The sequence below is a fragment of the Carettochelys insculpta genome, chromosome 10 (assembly GCF_033958435.1).
Source record: "Carettochelys insculpta isolate YL-2023 chromosome 10, ASM3395843v1, whole genome shotgun sequence".
Taxonomy (NCBI): Eukaryota; Metazoa; Chordata; order Testudines; family Carettochelyidae; genus Carettochelys; species Carettochelys insculpta.
Window position 1 is genome coordinate 1,485,502 of NC_134146.1, and position 18,364 is coordinate 1,503,865.

The 18,364-nt window shown below is 43.2% G+C and overlaps 2 protein-coding genes across 5 annotated transcripts; both read right to left on the reverse strand.

The window, feature by feature from the left end:
* Positions 1 to 127: 127 nt before the first annotated feature.
* Positions 128 to 5,710, reverse strand: SMCO1 (single-pass membrane protein with coiled-coil domains 1). 2 transcript variants are annotated; one of them, XM_075004001.1, is made up of 3 exons: positions 5,655 to 5,710; positions 4,076 to 4,225; positions 128 to 923 (listed from the first exon to the last, which is right to left on the reverse strand). In XM_075004001.1, the coding sequence occupies exons 1-3, from the start codon at positions 5,708 to 5,710 to the stop codon at positions 500 to 502; spliced, it is 630 nt and encodes a 209-aa protein (XP_074860102.1). In that variant the 3' UTR covers positions 128 to 499. The 2 variants fall into 2 exon arrangements, with proteins under 2 accessions (XP_074860102.1, XP_074860101.1); XM_075004000.1 differs by lacking the exon at positions 5,655 to 5,710 and having other exon boundaries at positions 4,076 to 4,684.
* Positions 5,711 to 7,838: 2,128 nt separating this feature from the next.
* On the reverse strand, positions 7,839 to 18,309 carry WDR53 (WD repeat domain 53). 3 transcript variants are annotated; one of them, XM_075003998.1, is made up of 4 exons: positions 18,001 to 18,309; positions 15,654 to 15,767; positions 14,370 to 14,865; positions 7,839 to 10,193 (listed from the first exon to the last, which is right to left on the reverse strand). In XM_075003998.1, the coding sequence occupies exons 3-4, from the start codon at positions 14,847 to 14,849 to the stop codon at positions 9,606 to 9,608; spliced, it is 1,068 nt and encodes a 355-aa protein (XP_074860099.1). In that variant the 5' UTR covers positions 14,850 to 14,865; positions 15,654 to 15,767; positions 18,001 to 18,309; the 3' UTR covers positions 7,839 to 9,605. The 3 variants fall into 3 exon arrangements, with proteins under 3 accessions (XP_074860099.1, XP_074860098.1, XP_074860100.1); XM_075003997.1 differs by lacking the exon at positions 15,654 to 15,767; XM_075003999.1 differs by lacking the exons at positions 15,654 to 15,767; positions 18,001 to 18,309 and adding an exon at positions 15,249 to 15,623.
* Positions 18,310 to 18,364: the final 55 nt, after the last annotated feature.

The following is an 18,364-nucleotide window of genomic DNA, read 5'->3' on the forward strand; positions in this document are numbered from 1 at the left end:
GCCCATGGATTTGTTTTCATGAGATCCTTTTTCAGACCTGTATTTGTAGGCTTCTGGGAAAAGACTGATTTTTTTTCCCATAGAGCAATAACACTCATTAAACAATAAACCAAGGGTTTTTATTGAAAGAGGTTAGTGTCGCATACAAAGTACAGCAGATTTGATGCTGAAAGATGTTGGCATTTGAACTCTTCTGTACGATGGAAGCGTCAGAATCCTTTGGCTAAGAGAGAGTCGTGTGTACATACTGAGCTTGTACAATACGGTGACGCAAATCTTGCATGACTGGTGTATTGCTTTTAGGAATCTGCCTGGTTTTTCAGACTACCGCTACATATTAGCCTGTCACGATTGGGAGAGTCTCTACACGTGGATCTGTGCGTTAACGTGCACAGAAGCAGCTGGAGGATGTAACTGCATGTTTATGTAGGAACCAGTTTAGGTTGTAAGCTTGTTTGTTGTAAATAGCTAAGGAAGTTTAAGACATATGCCACAGAGGTTATTTTTGGACAAGGGTTACTGGTTTTTTTGGATCCTTTTGTGCTCTGTCATTCTCTACCACCTGTACAGCACACAGCAGACTCTCCCGAAGGATCTGATTCTTCACCACCTTGGTTACCATTGTGCTGATATCTCTTGTGTACTTTTGCCTCTGATTAGCTGGATAGTACTGTGCTTCAGAGCAGTGTATGAGCAAAAAGGTGCATAGAGCTAGGACATCTCTGTCTTGCAGTCCTAGCATCTCCAGCATTGCTTCCCATACCAGCTTAATTTTCTGGTTCTTGTCTTTGCGCCTCATGACAGAGGCTAAGGTGGGGAGGCTTCCTGCCAGATCTGGCAGCTTCACTCTCACACACGAATGCAAGTAGCAAAGCATTTCACTGACATAGCTGTAGAAAAGGTTTATCTCCACTGAAGTGAACCTGCCAGGGAGATGGAGAGACAAACCACTTCTCAGACAAAAATACTTCCCATAGACTTCAGTTCACTCTTACTAGGTAATAAGTGGAAAATTCTGGTGGTCTCTAAAAACCTCAGCAGCCACTGGTAATTAGGGTTGTCAAGTGATTAAAATTAATCACTACTACTACTAATTAGAAATCATGCATTTAATTATTTAATTTAAATAATTGTGGGTGTTTTCTAGTTTTTTGAATATGTTGATTTCAATTACAACAGAATACAAAGTGTACCATGCACATTTTTATTGCAAATATTAGCACTGTAAAATACAAAATAAATCGTATTTGTCAATTCACCTAGCACAAGTACTGCAGTGCAATCTCTATCATGAAAGTTGAATTTATCAGTATAGGATTATGTAAAAAAATAATGCATACAAAACTTTAGAACCTACAGGTCCACTCAGTCCTACTTCTTGTTCAGCCAATCATGCAGACAAACAAGTTTGTTTACATTTGCAGGAGATAACACTTCTTATTTACAGTGTCACTAGAAGTATGCCTGTTCATGGTTCAAGCATCATTCCAGAGGACAGGTATTTATGCTCAAGGCAGTGCAGAATGATGCACATTCATTTTTGTCATCTCAGGTTGCTGCCACCAGCAGAAGGTTGATGTTTTAATTCTGAAAGTTTGGATGCTGTAGTTTCAGCATTGATGTGTTACTTTTTTAAAGCTGACAGCATTCTCCAGGCCTTGTGTCTCTCAGATTTTGGAAGGCGCTTCAGATTCTTAAACCTTGGGTTGAATGCTGCAGCTATCTTCAGAATTCTCAAATTGGTATCTTCTCTGTGTTTTGTTAAATCTACACAAAAAGTGATCTTAAAACAAACAATGTGCTGGATTATCACCCAAAACTGCTGTAATGTGAAGTATAGCAAAATGCAGGAAAAACAGAGCAAGAGACATAGATTTCTCTCCCCTAAGAGGTTCTTCCTCTCTCAAATTTAACTGATGGTTTTTTTTTTTTTTAAAACAAGTGTCATCAGCATGTTCACTGGAATGGTGTCTGAAGCACAAAGGGGCCTATGTAAGTTTAGCATATATGGCATATAAATATTTTGCTGCCTGCTTATTTTCAATGTCACATGAAAGCATTATCTCCTGTAAATATAAATAAACTCATTTGCCTTAGCACTTGGCGAAACAAGAAGGAGGACTGAGTGCCCTTGTAGGCTCATTGTTTTGGTTTTGAGTGCAGTTGTGTAACAAAACCAAATCTAGATTTATAAATTGCACTTTCAGGATAAAGAGTTTGCTCTGTCGTATTTGAATGAGAATTGAAAGATACTGGGTTTTTTACGGTGCAAATATTTGTGAACAATAACATAAAGCGAGCACTTTCCACTTAGAGTAAACCCTCAATTCAACGGACCCCGATTTAACAGACTTGGGAAATAACAGATGTCTGCCAGCCCCCCTCCCTCCAATGAAAGTAAATGCAGGTGACTCACGGGAGCCACTGCCACCGTTGCGGCCACCAGGGCCAAAGGAGCCAGCGGGGCCTCTGCAGCAGCTGGGGAAGCGGGGGGCCTCTGGGGCTGGAGGAGCAGCAGCACTGAGTGCGCCAAGAGCAGCAGGAGGTGGAAGGAGCCAAGCCAGCACGCAGCTCTGCTCCTGGTAAATGGGAGAGGGAGATAGAGGTGTGAAGAGAATGGGGCAGGAGCAGGGTGGGGCTGGGGGCAAAGGACAGGACTCAGTGCTGGTCTGGGAAGGTCAGTGCATTGTCATACAGTAAACCATTTGGATTTAATGGACTTTTGGCTGTAACGGACAACCCTTTCCACCATTAGTCTGTTAAATTGAGGGTTTGCTTTGTTGTGTGTTGTAACTGAAATCCAGGTATTTTAAAATGTAGAAGGCAGCTACACTAGTCTCAGTTCCTACCTTATGGGAGCTGCAAAACCAGCACTTGGGGCAGGTGCAGTGCATGGAGTCTCTCTGATTGTCCATATGCCCAGGGGCCACAAGGACCTGGTGGCTACTTCTCAGAGCCACGTGGAGACAGGGCAGGTAGGGAGCCTGCCTTAGCCTTTGGACGCTACTGTGCCACCAACTAGACTTTTAATGGCTCTATCAGCATTGCCATGCAGAGCTGCCAGTTTCCCTTTTCAACCGGGTGTTCTGGTTGAAAAACAGATGCCTGGCAGCTGTAATCTGAACAAATGTTTTATGCATGTTTTGGCTCTACCAATTCCATGGCAGTGGAAAGTGTGTCTCACACTGTGAAATAAGTCTTTCCACGTGAAATCCTATCTCCTGTGCTGCTAGGAGAAACCAAGCTGGGGTGCCTACCTGCTGGTCCTGGTTGGCTCTACGAGACAGAATTTCCTTTCCTTTCCTTTCTGGACCCCCTAAGAGGAGATCAGACCCACCTCTGGAGTGTGCAGGAAGCTCTATGGTTGGTCAACAGCCCTGGAGCTTATTGCAGCTGGAGGAGGGTCCAATCTCCCCCATGTAGTTAGGAGCACCTCAGATGGAGGCTTTTAGCTGCCAGTCTCTGCCAGGCTGGAGATGGACAGGACTCGTCTTTCCCTTAAACAGACGCTCTTGGTGGGAACATCAGCGCAGAAGTGAGCGTGTTGCACCACCACTTCTGCGTGCAGCCCCAGAGCTGAGCTTGGGGCACCTGGCCTTCTATGGCTCCTGCTGGTGCTCAGGGTTCCTAGCTCCAAGCACTGTAATGTAAATTTTGGTCTTATTTACGAGCAGACAAAAACCAGGGTACTAATGCAATTCTGATTGTTAATGCATACAGTACAACAAAGTTATCTGAAAGGTTTTGAAAGCACATGGTGTCTCCAGTAGTCTTGGAAATGCTGTGGGTTTTTTTAAAGATATAGTATTTTGTGAATATCTGAAATTTCTTTACTTTTTTTTGCAATTGAAATAGAATTTGTCTTATTGATATCAACAGACTGTGCATTCATTTGTGGTAAAAACCAATTCAAAGCCGTACCCTGGATATACAAAGAAAGTTGTATTCTTTTTATTCAATGTAGCATAGATCTATTCATCTTTACCAGCATGTATAGAATGTTACACAGATTTCTCTAGTCTCCTCTCTGGTGCACAATGAAAACTGATCTGGTTCTTTTTTTTCTGTGGCTCACCTGTCCTCCAGCAAGGATATCCACAGCTCATCCTGATCCACCTGCTTCTCCAGAGTTTTACCCTGAAACTGTAGCTTTTGTGTCAGTTTCTCCATAGCAGAGTTCAACTCTTTGAACTGAGACTCCAAGGTCTGCAGCCTGTTTTCCACCCTGTGTAATATAAGAACCAGAGTCAGATTATTAGAACCAACGTAGCTGAACTTCTGCACTGAAAGAAGACTCCACTTCTGCTGCATTATGACTAACTTCAGATCCAGTTTAAGATTCCTCCATTTTACTTAGAAGTCCTTCTGACTCCAGTTGCTTGATGTAGTGTGGGCACCTTTGTAAGTCTTCCATAGCCTTCTTCAAAGGCTGTCAAGGTTATCTGTGCATTTCCTAATTTCATTGGGGTCTTAGGAGAATTTATTAATATTGGTGAAACACTCATAATGTAGAGTGATTAATCTCTTTAGTTTTTGAAATTGGTAACTAATGACATTACTACTAAATTACTATTGTCTTGTGTCATTGTTCTGTAAAAGCATAAATCAAATACTGATCTTTTACCAGAAAACTTTTAAAACCCTTCCTGCTGTTCTTCCTGTAAATATAAATAATGTACTTACAACTATGCAGCTGTTGAGAAATTAGAAACATTAACTGAAGTTACTGCATCCCAGCAGCAGTAACATTTGTTTTACAGCTGCCACGTTTACTATAATATTTATTTAACTAGATGCCAGCTTTATACATACCGCAGCTTCTAATGTTAGATGAAAGTTGCACAATAATAGAAGGTTTGGAATTCCCATATAAATACTTTTTAGTAAAAAGGAACTATATTTTATCCATCTCCAGTAACAGTAGGAGCATTTTCACATATTTTTCTGTCCTTCCCTTCTAATTTTCATATGAACTATTAACTATTTAAATTAGAAAAAGTCTTCAAGTTAAAAAAAAAAAAAAAAAGTGACTATGTGACCCAGCAATTGATGAGACACAATACGAAGTAGAGATTCCTCTGTGGGCTGCCTTCTTCCCTTTCCTTGTCTTAAATCCACTGAGAGTTCTGAGCTCTTTACTTCTTATCCATCCTGGGCCGAGGCTTACCTAAAAACGCTTGTTCAGAACTGGACATTATCAGAACATGAGCATACAATTCAACATGGAAATACTAGAATTTCCTGCTGGCCCTTAATGAAATTGCAACTTAAAAAAAAAAATTATATATGACTGGGAATCAAGTGGTTGCGTTCAGGCTGATGGTAAAGCACTCGTGCACCTGGGTTACAGGGTTAAAAGCCTGTGAACGGTGCAAAGTTTTGTTCACAAAACAGGTGGTAGTTTGTTTTCAGAGATAAAGTAACAAGGAACTTCCTTGTGCTCTGACCCCCTAAGTTCATGCTTGTACCCCCTCCATTTCCCATAAATAAGAATCAACATCAGATTAATCTAATGTACAGATCCATCACTCCAATAGTTCTGAGTCTCTTCCCTTGCCCTATGTGCTATAGCCCCTTCCCGGGAAAATGTAGTCTTGCCTGTTCCTCCCTCTACTACTGAGGCAGAGGCAGAGAATGAGAGAGAGCTTTGTAACCTGTTTAGTGTCTCGTTCAGGGAATGCAGAGATACAGCCTCTTTGGTCATCTTCATGGGGAATAAGAAACGCAAAGTTAGTAGGCCTGAATCCTGGCTTGATCTTCTCTTGTGGGCAGTCAGCAATAGCATGGAGAGAAGATCTGACTTTTCGAGGGAAGGTCATATTGCACTGAAGGCTTTTTATAGCCAGTACATCCAAATATAGTTCAGAAGCACACAAACATATGTCCACTAACAGGTTACTTAATGAATTACAAACACCCCACTGTCATTGTATACAGATTACTTATTTAAAGATGATTTGAAAGTGGGGCTTATGCCCTGTTAGGGTTCTTTCTGATACATCATTCATGTTGCATTTACTGACAAGGACTCCAATGTGCTAGCTCATGTAGAAACGTACCACGCTTTCATGTAGAGATGAGGTGAGTGAGGTTGATCTTTCATTGGACTAACTTCTGTTGTGAAAGACAAGCTCATCTCTTTTGGCAACAGACAGGGTGTGTCTACACTTGCATTCCTCTTTCGAAAGAGCTATGCAAATGAGGCAAACTGAAAATGGAAACGAGGCATAAATTTGCATATTTGGCACCTCATTTTGCATATTCTAATTTCAAAAGAGCTTCTTTTGAAAGAAGAAAGCCAGTGTAGACACTGCACTTTTGAAAGTAAACCCATCCTCAAAAGAATCCTTCTTCCTTTTATTTAAAGGGAAGGAGTTTTTCGAAGATGGGGTTTACTTTCAAAAGAGCAGCTTTATCTACACTGGCTGTCTTCTTTTGAAAGAAGCTATTTTGAAATTAGAATATGCAAATATGTGAAATATGCAAATTTATGCCTCCTTTGCATACCTCTTTCGAACGAGGAATGCACTAGTAGACGCACCCATAATGATCCAATGAAAAGTATTACCTCAACCACTGTGTCTAATATCCTGTGACCAACATGGCTACAATAGCACTGCATGTAGCTCTTATATAGTGCTTATAATTTGTAGCTCTGAAAGTGATTTACAAAGGTAGTATGGTAAGTATTGTTACATGTAGGGAAAAAGACACAGAACAACGTCCTTCCAGGTCACCTGGCAGGCCAGCAGCAGTCCCAGAAAAGTGCTCAGGTTCAATAAGTCCCAGTCAAGTGCTGTATCCACTAGACAATAGGCAGTGTCTCAGGACATCAGCAATCTAACAGTGATCATATTTTCTGTGGGTTCCAAAGGAAAGTGATATGGACTTGGAGAAGGGTGAGAGAGAGCTTCTCCTAAGTGTGAGGCACAGCAAAGGAAACAGAAGGGAGCTATTGAAAATTGTAGAAAATGGGAGAAGTGGACAATGGAAGCTGGTATTGACAGGGGGGACAGGTGTATAACCATGGCCTAAAATGTATTTATAAAACAAAGTGTGGCCTTATATAACAAATACACAGACCGTCTAAGCTGGAAAACTGCTGATGGCTGGGTATCTAGTGAAATTTGACATCACAGGACTCAAAGGTTTGTCACTACACTCATTTCACTTAAGTTGACTGCCAGTTAAGTTAGCGAAGACATTTGTCCATGCTACTCTGGACACCACAAATGTTTGTGCGCTAGCAGACTAGCATCACTAGATCTGAGAAATTAGAAATAAGGCTTTTTGTCATTTTTTAACCTCAGACTTCCTTTTCATCCTCAGATTGGGAGGCTGGACCCTACCATGTCTGACCCGCCATGAGCTGTGGTAGTGCAGAGATATAGGAGGAGCCGGCATAGGTCTCGGTTGGTGGGTAAAGAGTCAGATGTAAACATCAATTGCTAACCCTAACAACATGCACCATTTCTAGTTCTTTTTCTTTCTCTGCTACGGGACCTTCATTGCATTGCCATTTCCTCTCAGGTTCTTCCCTTTTCTGGCTCCACCTTATTTCTTGTTCCCCCTATTCCCATAGCTTCCTGTGTGGCTGTGAGGAATGTTAACGATGTTTGAAGTGATGAATGAGACCTCCTAATTGCTAAGTAAATTCCTGTCCTTTTGCTCAGGATGTGAGGATCACAAAAGATGAGAGCAGCACGAAGATTCCCACTGCCATAGAGCAGCTACTTTTATATCTTGACATTCTGATCACAGGCATTACCATGTCAACCTGGAAATTTGTAAGTGTTAAATATTCAAAAGAAGAGGATAAGACGACAGTATCAAACATACACGATTGTAAAGAATATTTTAATCTTTACTGATGCATAAGATGTACAGTGGATAGCTCAGGGAGCCAAAAGGGAATGACTCCCAAGTATTTCATAGTTTTACTCTTTTCTTATAATAAAAAGACATTCCGTCTCTCCAACTCTCTCACCACTTGCTCCCAAAACAGCTTCTAACTGACAAACATGAATTAATCTTACTCGTAATGTCAGAAATACTTCAAAGTTCAGTGTTTTTGGCAAAGATCACTTTTACACGTATATTCAATGAGAAGAAAATAACCAAACATCCAACTGGTTTCCGAACTGTACAGCACATTAGCGATACAGGATATCCTGGGAAAATAAATTTTCTGAATTATTTGCACCCCCCATAAATACTTAGGCTGTGTCTAGACTTCAAAGTTATTTTTGTAGTTGCTTACTTCAAAGTACAACTTAGAAGTAAGCAATTTTGAAGTTAAATGTCTACATACACCCTACTTCAAAGTTAAACTTTGAAGTAGGGCACTACTCCATTCCCAGGAATGGAGTAAGGACTTTGAAATTGGGCTCCCTATTTCAAAGTTAACTTCAAAGAAAGGGAAACTGTGTAGACTCTGCTGCCTACTTTGAAGTAGTGCCTAACTTAAAAGTTAACTTTGAAGTTAGTTCCTAGTGTAGACACACCCTTAGAGTTTATGAAATAACTTTGAAGGCACAGGATTCACATTTGGTCACCTCCCCTGACATTGGTAAGCTAACTTCCACGTAGGGTGAAAGCCTGCTTGCCCTAATCATGCATGGAGCCTTTGAAATCAGGGACACTGTGTAAGGAAGACAGCAGCATCTGGCCCTCTGTATTTTTATTGCGTCTGGCATTTAAGTTATAAAATGCTGAACTTCCTACTTTTGCACAGCATACAGGGTTACGTAGGATAGTCATAGGAAATAGCAGGAGCACAGAGAGGGAAAAAGCCTTTATTGAGATGGATTTAAAAGATATGGTTGCTTCTGTAACACATGAATTTAAAGGACACGACAAATAACATCCCCTCCCACTTTGTTTGTCTGAAAATTCCACTTCATGATGAACTGTATATCAATTTAGCCATTTAACCTACTTCAGTAATATTATCCTTATTAAAAATGGTTCAAACATGCTGGCAAACACTTTCAGTTGCTGTATTTCTGAGATTATGTCCAATTTAGTCCCTTGCTAGAAATAGGGAAAGCAAAGAACTTAGGAGGTGAGAAGGCAAAGAAGGAAAATAAATAATTTTGTTATAGTGCAGCAATTTTGGAGGACTCCAGTCAATTACACATTCAGCTAAGCTTACCAAACCCAGTGATTTAATTTCTACATAAAGGCCCTGTTTTTCTGCAGGACTGAATATCTTTAATATCAAATATATTATTTGCAGACAAACATAAAATAATACAACCCACACCATGAAACTGCCCCAGCATCTGCCCATTTTCGAGCCTGCAATTCCTCTCCATCCATGTCATACACAGTCATGCCTATATTCAGGATGCACCTTCTTCCAACCCCACAAGAAGATATTCACAATGAAGATATGGCACTCCTGAAAAAGAAAGCCACGTAATTTATGGGGCACAGCAAATTCCTGGCCACTTCTAAACATGCAGAAGAACTGGAAATTATTTACGATACAGGAAATTTACTCTCTATTGTAACAAAGAGGAGTGTGTTCTGCAGGGAACCAAGGCCAGCTCACAACAACTCAAAAAGTCTAGCTACTTGCCAAGACTTCTTTAAAAGCATGTCTAGATTGCTGTCAGAGGATACACAGATATACAGCTGCTCTGATCAGCAACTAACACCCTCCTGAAGCCTTTGATCTCAGAGTATGAAATCCAGTTCACCTTCTCTCCATGTTCTATGCTTAGTTTAGGTAAAACTCTGGCATGTTCAGTTGTACCCATTGCGTTAGGCTCTCCAACTCTCTTGGTGAAAGTTGGTGTTCTGGCCTTTCTCCTGTGGATGGATTTCACAGGACTCTTCAGTTGTTTCCCCGCTGCATTGCTGACATCCCATAGTAACACCTTGCCATCATTTCCTCCAGAAAGCAGCCAATATACTTCTGGCAAAAAGAGGACCTGTGACACGCCCAAAGTGTGAGCCTTAAATCCCAGCTCTTGTTCAAACTTGACACCTGTTACTCTGAAGATCCTGATTTTACCATCTTCAGCTCCACAACCAACGACATTACCACATGCTGCAACAGATAGAGAGTGGCCCAGGGGAGGGTTAAAGAACTGGCCAGCTGATTGCTGTCCCACTTCCTCTGCTTCGTTCTCCTGCAGGGTCATAGTCCACAGCGGGCGAGATTTCTGCAGAGTCCACAGTATAACCTTCAAATCAAACCACAAAACATGACTTAGTTGCTGAAACACCCATACTTGGGGTATCTAAGACCTGACCCTGACCTGACCTACCCAAAAGGTGGGTGGTGAAGAGACCACACTGAATGCTTCTAGAGGCATCTGCTGCCTTTGGTGACCCATTTCATTTCCTTACCTGTAAAATAGGGAGAACACATGCTTCATAGGTGTGGGGGGTTGATGACTTTGGAGAGCATGCTGAAGGTATCTGAACACCACGTAATTACTAACTAATTTTCACGATAACGTGCTAACAGTTCAGGAGAATTCAAGACTCTGTGATCTATACACCCAGGGTGTTTCAAGTTCCAGGACCCTGAATGGAATCCAGCCATTGCCCCAATCGATGAGCCCTTTGATGCTCAGATTGCAGAGCTTCTGTTACCTCCTTCTGAGCATTGGAATGTACTGCCCTTGGGCTAGCCCCTCTGAGTGCTGCACTAGCCTATCAGACCGCCGGTATGTAAACACACGCCACTCCCTGAACTCTACCCAAAGTGTGAAGTTACTAATTTTACCTGAACTGTCTCAGGGACAAACTTACGAGTGCTCAGTGCAAACCAGTAGTCAGGCTTTGCACCGATTCTAGCACCATGGCTCTTTAATCTATACAGCACAGGAGGCTACAGATCGTACAAAACAAACATTGGAAATTGCAAAATTCCTCATCTTCTAGCTTGTCCTTTCCTTGGAGTACCATCTAGGTGTTCCATGGTGAGTGATCTGCTCACAGACTAGAACAGATGGCCACCAATCCCCACTTGGCAGAGCATCCTCTGTCTTCTCAAACCTTCAGCATTCCAGGTTAGGTGACACCAGCATGGAAGGCTGAAGCTTCCCCAGATGAAGGCAAACCCTACAGGTGACTTGGCTGTCAAGGTGACTTCTCCCACTAAGCCCTTCCCAGGGCTAGAACCACTCTTGTCTAGAATGACTAGATTTCCCATGACTGGATAATTAGGAGTCAACTACTCTCTTCTACTGTTCGCCGTTAGAGTTTTTATTTAAGCCAGCATGGAAGCAATCACAGTGTAGAGAAGTCAAAAGGCTGCATGTTCAAAATCAAGTTTGCAGCTTGACAAACACAGGGTTCATAATGTCACGCACAATCCACTATTTATACAGATAAATTCCCAATTCATCACACTACACCACTGCCTCCTTCAGTGTGGCATTGTGCTAGCGCATGAGATATGAAACTGATAAGAATGAGGCCAGTCTAGTTTCACTAGCCTACCTGAGTAAAATATAAACAAAATGTTATCAATTTTAGCACGATAGTGCCCTTTTAACGGCAACTCCTCAGTTTCCAATACCACACCCAGATTTACCTACATGGATCCCATTAGCAGAGGCAGAGAGGAAACACAACTCAAATTCCACACTCACCTCACGGAACATTTGACTTCACTTATTTGATGTGACAATACAAAATGATTAGAACAGTTTCCCATATCATTAGAATCAGGCAAGAACACTTCTACAGATGATAAAACTTAGTAAGACTCTACCTCCTGCAGAATCCCCATAATGGAATACGTTTGCTTTCAGATGGCGCATCTGACTTCCAGAACTGCAAGTTAGAACTACAGACAAGCCAGGTAATGCAAACAAATTATATTAATGAGCTACAGGAGCACAAGTAAGCATCAGAAACTAAAATGTCTATTCCCTCCCCCTATATGTGAGGAAAAAGACACATAAAGGCCAAAACTCTGGCCCAAATTTTGAAACCTGGTCTGTGAAGTTAAGCTCCTAAATCTATATTTGGGTACGACACAATAAGTGGTCTGATTTTCAAAAGGTGCTGAGTACCTGCACCTCCCATTAATTTCAATTACTTTTTGGGTACTCAGCACTTTTGAGGTTATTTATCAAAATTCTTAAATATAAGGACCTTTAGGCAACCAGTTTTCCAAATCTGGACGATTATGTAAAAAGTTGGCCTTTACTGAATTACAGCTTTAATTAGATCATGACACATGTGAGAGTGCTAGTGGGAATTAATAGTATATATGCAGCTAAAATAATAGGATTAACATGGCTTTTTACATTTTAGCTAGGTCTATACTTGCCCCCTGCTTCAAAGGGGGCATGGTAATTAGGGTGATGGGAAATTACTAATGAAGTGCTGCGATGCATATACAGCACTTCATTAGGCAAATTCTCCCCTGCGGCAACTTCAAAGAGTCAAACGGGCACTTTGAAGTGCCTGTGCCACTTCAAAGTGCTTGTACTCACCAAAACTTTGGGGAGCAAAGGCACTTTGAAGAGCCTGCGGCTACACAGCTTGCTGGCACTTCCAAGTTTAATACTGCAAAGTTGCTACGGAGGAGAATTTGCCTAATGAAGGGCTGCATACGTACTGCAGCACTTCATTAGTAATCTCCCACCACCCTGATTAACATGCCCCCTTCAAAGAGGGGGGCAAGAGTATACATAGCCTTCTTGTCTTAAAATTTAGGTACAAGTAAATAGAGCAGCAGTGACGAATAGATAGCTATGCCAATCCCAGGTATATTCTATCCCTCGTGATGTGGAAATAGATATCCAGCATCAGGGTTTGAACCTCAACGCCTTTACATACAGAAGTAGTGCTTTTGCATGAAGGGGACTATCTGGACGAATGAGTCTCAGCAGACAGTATCCCAACAAGCTATCCAAACCTGGGTATGGCATTGTGTTTGGGATGATGTTTGCATTACATTTGTATTAGTCCCCTGTGCATTATATGCCATCAAGTAACAAAAAAACAAAAGAAAACAAAATCTCCATACTCAGAGTAAGCTGAGCTGTGTTTTTCCATTATAGGATTAGCAAAGAGTTCACTGCCAAAATCAGGATAAGACCCCACACTGAATTTCCTTGTCTTTTTGCAAAGTTCATGCGATTCAGTAATATTTAAATATTTTTCTTTAAAAAAAATATAGTCCTAATTAGTAAACCTAAAATAAAAGTTGGAATTTGAAGTGAGGTAACAGGACAAATTTAAATAAGTAACTGAATTCATTTTCAAGCATCTATGAAGTTATTTAAAGCAAAGGAAAATCCTGAAATTTTAAACAAACCCCGTTATTATTGTACGTACCAATCATATAAATGTGCTTTTAATAAATCTGCACTAAATGTCAGAACACTAGGTTCACAAGTTAGCACATTTTGAAAACCTATCACAGTGTTCTGTTTGCAATATTGCATTAGTCTCTTGGGAAAAGTCAGCACGCATAAAGAAAAAGAATGAGAGCTGACGTAATGCAGAGTTCTCTACTGCCACCTTCTGTCAAGATTTCTTTTCTTTTCTCCACACCAGACAAAACCTCTGAACCTTTGGCTGGGTCTACAGTTATCTAGAATATCGACAGCGGCTATGCAATTTTAGGTAATGCCAATTGCATATCAAACATCAGTTTTGCAGCCATCGATATTTGTCCCTGTCCTCACTGCAGAATGCTGATGAGAGTGCTCCTCCCACCGGCACTCCTTAACCCTTGCCACTTGCAAGGAGTTCCAGGGTTGACAGTGACCCTGGAATGTGCCGTTTTGCGCATACGTGGAATGGCACCCTGGAAGATCGAACCTTCCATGGCAACTGTAGACCCAGCCTAGCTGATTTAGGCTTTCGGTGATGGGCACGCAGTTGACCAGCGGTCTCTTTGCTGACAACAGACTGAAGTCCTTGTCCACAACTATCCAAGGGCTGTTCCCCTTTGTCTTAGGCTATTTGCTTATTTTAGCTCTGTTGCCACTTTCCACAACACCTGTGGACAGAATACTGTATTCAGTGATATGCAGAGAAAGCATTCTGATTGGTTAATAATTAAATCATACTTTAACGTGCTGTAAAAAGCTGCAAGAGGCACATTGAGAGACACTTGTGGCTGAAAAGCCCAAGTATTCCTGCTCTAATTCCTACTTTCGCAACTCTTTAAAGGAAAGCAACAAGAGAAACAAGCTAAGTGCTATGAAGAAAACATTATGAACATCCTCGTTACACTGCTGATTATCATGCTGGGGCCACATTAAAAGGGTTGGAGAATCAAATTAATTATCCTAGAATGGAAAAGTAGTACAGCAAATATCTTTAACTTGTATCTGGATGACATTTAAGTTCTCAAGCCATCATCCACCCTCTACTATGAAAATCACCTTCATGTCCAGTCCACAAGACACAAAGCTCTGAGGGCGTTGAGGTCGAAAGGCAACTGAGGAGCAGATGTTTGAATGCCCCCTCAAGGACCGGCTGATTTTCTTGTTTTCCAAGTCCATAATTTTTATTGCCCCAGAGTCATCTGCAGAAGCCAGGATGCTGTCAGTCTCATTCACTGCAAGGCAATTGATCTCTTCCTCATTCAGCTGGAAGCATTCAACTGGCCCCTTGATGAATCTGACATCCAGCAAGCTAATGGTTTCACCATGGGAGGTGTACAGCCTGCTGGGGCAGGTGGGAGAGAATACAACACAGGTGACATCATCTACCCTTGGGAGTTGTATCTGTTCTACACGAATCCCTTCCTCATTCCAGATCGTGAGTTCTCCTTTCTCTGCTCCAGAAGCTACCAGCCCTTCTTTGTTTACATTCAAGCACAATATAGAAGAGGAATGTCCATCTCTCCACTTGACTGCCATGATATTGCAAGGGAGTCTGTAAAGGAAAGCAAACAGATGTTACACAAGAGGTTTTTCTACTACAATGAAGTATTAGGAATGCATGTGTGCTTGGCTAACTCAGTAACACGTATGGTATGAGATGCTAGTGTTCTTCAGGTAAAACAGACTCTTGTAAAGGTAAAAACAGTAGCTGGTACTTGGGCTCAAACAGTACTGACACTATAAAGGGGAAAAAGGAAGGAACAACAAAAGACCATCCTTGGTTCAAAAGGTGAAAGTAGGCCAATCAGCTAATTATCTAAGGTTTGTACACAAATGCAAGAAGTCTGGGAAACAAACAGGAAGAATTGGAGACTTTGGCACACTCAAAGAAGTATGAAACGATTGGAATAATGGAGACATGTTTGGATGACTCACGTATCTGGTGCACTGTCATGGAAGGGTATAAACTGCTCAGGAAGGACAGGCAGGGGAGAAAAGGAGGAGTTGCGATGTATGTGAGAGAGCAGTATGATTGCTCAGAGTTCCACTATATGGAGGGAGAAAAGCCAGTGAAGAGTCTCTGGTTTAAGCATAGAGGTGTAAGCAACAGAGGTGATGTTTTGGTTAGTGTCTGCTATAGACCACCAGATCACGGAGATGAGACAAGCATTTCTTCAGACGACTAAGAGAAGCTTCCAAATCACAGGCCTTGGTTCTCATGAGAAATTTCAATCACCCAGATGTTTGTTGGGAGACCAATACAGCGGCACACAGACAATCGAGGAAGTTTTTGGAGAATGTTGGGGATAACTTCCTGGTACAAGTGCTGAAGGTACTGACCAGGGCTGTGTGCAGCTTGACCGGCTGTTCACAAACCAGGAAGAACTAGTAGGAGAAACAGAAGTGGGTGGCAACCTGGGCTGCAGCGATCATGAGATGGTAGATTTCAGGATTCTGACAAAAGAAAGAAAGGTGAGCAGTAAAATACAGACCCTTGATTTCAGAAGAGCAGACTTCAACTCCCTAAGAGAACTGATGGGCAGGATCACCTGGGAAGCTAATATGAAGGGGAAAGGAGTTCAGGAGAACTGGCAATATTTTACAGAAGTCTTACTGAAGGCACAGGAACAACCATCCTGATGTGCAGTAAGAAAAGCAAATATGGTAGGCAACCAGCTTGGCTTACAAGGGAAATTCTAGATGAGCTGAAACTTAAAAGGGATGCGTACAAGAAGGGGAAACTTGGACAGACGACGAAGGAGGAGTATAAATATATGGCTGGAGAATGCCAGGGAGTAATTAGGACAAGCGAAAGCACAACTGGAACTGCAGCTAGCAAGGAATGTGAAGGGCAACAAGAAGGGTTTCTACAGGCATGTGAACAATAAGACGGTGATCAAGGAGAGTGTGGGGCTGTTACTGGATGAAGGAGGTAATCTGGTGACAGATAATGTGGGAAAGGCTTTTTTTGCCTCAGTCTTCACAGACAAGGTCAGCTCCCAGACTACGGCACTAGGCAGTGCAGTATGGGAAGGAGGTGGACAGTCCTCAGTTGGGAAAGGACAGGTTAAGAGCTATTCAGAAAAGCTAGATGCACGCAATTCCATGGGTCCAGATTTAATGCACCCAAGGGTACTGAGGGAATTGGCAGATGTCATTGCAGAGACTTTAGCTGTTATCTCTGAAAACACATGGAGATCACATCAGCAAATTTACAGATGACACTAAGCTAGGGGGACAGATAGATACATCGGAGGGTAGGGAGAGGGTCCAGACTGACCTAGATAAATTGGAGGATTGGGCCAAAACAAATCTGATGAGGTTCAACAAGGGGACGTGTTACGTGCTTGGGATCCACTGTTAGTAGCAGTGCAGCAGAAACGGACCTGGGGATTACAGTGGATGAGAGGCTGGCTATGAATCAAGTGTGCCCCTGTAGCCAAGACAGCTAATGGCATACTGGGGTGCATTAGGAAGAGCATTTCCAGCAGATCTAGAGAAGTTATTATTCCCCTCTATTCAGCATTGGATGAAGCCACATCTGAAGTACTCTGTCCAGTTCTGGGGCTCCCAATATAGAAAGGAAGTGGACGCATTAGAGTGGTTCAGCAGAGGGCAACAAAAATGAGTAAGGGGCTGGAGCACATGACATATGAGGAGAGGCTGAGGGATTTGGGGTTATTTAGTTTGCAGAAGAGAAGATGGGATGATTAGACAGAAGCCTTCAACTTTCTGAAGGAGCACTCTAAAGAGGATGGAGAGAGTCTCTTCTCAGTAGTGACAGATGGCAGAACAAGAAGCAATGGTCTGAAGTTACAAAAGGACAAGTGTAGTTTGGATATTAAGAAAAAGTATTTCACCAGGAGAGTGGAGAGTCACTGGAATGCTTTGCCGAGACAGGTGATGGAATCTCCATCCCTAGAGGTTTTTAAGTCTCAGCTTGAGAAAGTTCTGGCTGGGATGATATAGTTGACTAGACGACCTCCTAAGTTCCCTTCCAGCCCAAGGACTCTACGATTGTGCCCCAGCCCTCCTTGCTGTGAGAAGTGCCACGTTCGGTCCATGAGCTATGCCAAAGCACTTTCTGCTAATCTTCAGTAGCTGTCTAGATGGAAGTTACCCTCTGCAAAAGGGACCCTCTTTTCATTGTCTGCATGTAATAATGCAGAGTACAGTGCGGTCCCTGGAGTCTCAAGGTGTGATCACTACACATAAGTTAAAGTTTCTAATGCACTTACTTACTGAAGACAGCGGGGGAGAAAATTCTCTGACCTAACCGCACACTTCCAGAGTCGGAGCAGTGCAGCCCAACAACTGCATCAAAGCTATTGTCAACGCTGGCAGGAAACTTTCCTCCCGCTGTGCAGCTGGTGACACAAGACCCGCTGTCCCCACCGGGGGTTAGGTCAGGTAACTGCTACTGAGGGGTGCGGCGTGACCCAGCCTAACCACCGGGGCCCGCGCACACGGTGTAAAACAAGCGCTGCGATGCGGAGCAGGACTCCGTCCCGGGCCTGCGCAGTCACCCGAGCAGGCGGGAGACGGGTGGAACGGAGAGCGGCGGTGTGGGGAGAAAGGCCGGGGGTGGGGTGAGCGGGGGAGGGGAAAGGCCCGGCCGATCTGAGCCGATCCAATCGGCTCGGCTCCTACCGCGCTACGGGGCTGGGGTGGCGGGCGGTCGTATTACCTCTCACGGCACCGACCAGTCGCGTCTCCCCCACCGCCTGTTCCGGCGCATTATGATTGCGTCATAGCACCGCGCCGCTCGCTCCTTCCGTCGGCGGCTCGCGCCGCGCCACTGCAGCGCATGTGCTTCCGGGATCGTGGGCCGGTTCTGCCCATAACCAAGATGGCAGCGCTTCCGTCCCTCTCTCCTCGCGCAAAGTAGCCGCGACAGCCGCTGTCGCGAGCGCGGGGCGCACGGCCGGCCGGGGCGCCGCTCAGGGCCGTGTTCCTGCGGTGAGCGGCGGCGCGCTGGAGCCCCGGCGGGGCCCCTCCTGCCCGAGCGCCGCGCTCACTTCCGCCCGCGCCTGTCTCCCGTCGGGGGAGGG

Bases quoted from the DNA above. Each gene is read 5' to 3' on its own strand.
- WDR53 (XM_075003997.1), bottom strand. From the start codon at position 14,849: ATGGCAGTCAAGTGGAGAGATGGACATTCCTCTTCTATATTGTGCTTG. The intron at 10,194-14,369 runs GTGATTTTCATA...TTTGATTTGAAG, and splicing joins CTTGTGGACTGGACATGAAG to GTTATACTGTGGACTCTGCA.
- SMCO1 (XM_075004000.1), bottom strand. From the start codon at position 4,311: ATGCAGCAGAAGTGGAGTCTTCTTTCAGTGCAGAAGTTCAGCTACGTT. The intron at 924-4,075 runs GTGAGCCACAGA...TCTCCCTGGCAG, and splicing joins ATATCCTTGCTGGAGGACAG to GTTCACTTCAGTGGAGATAA.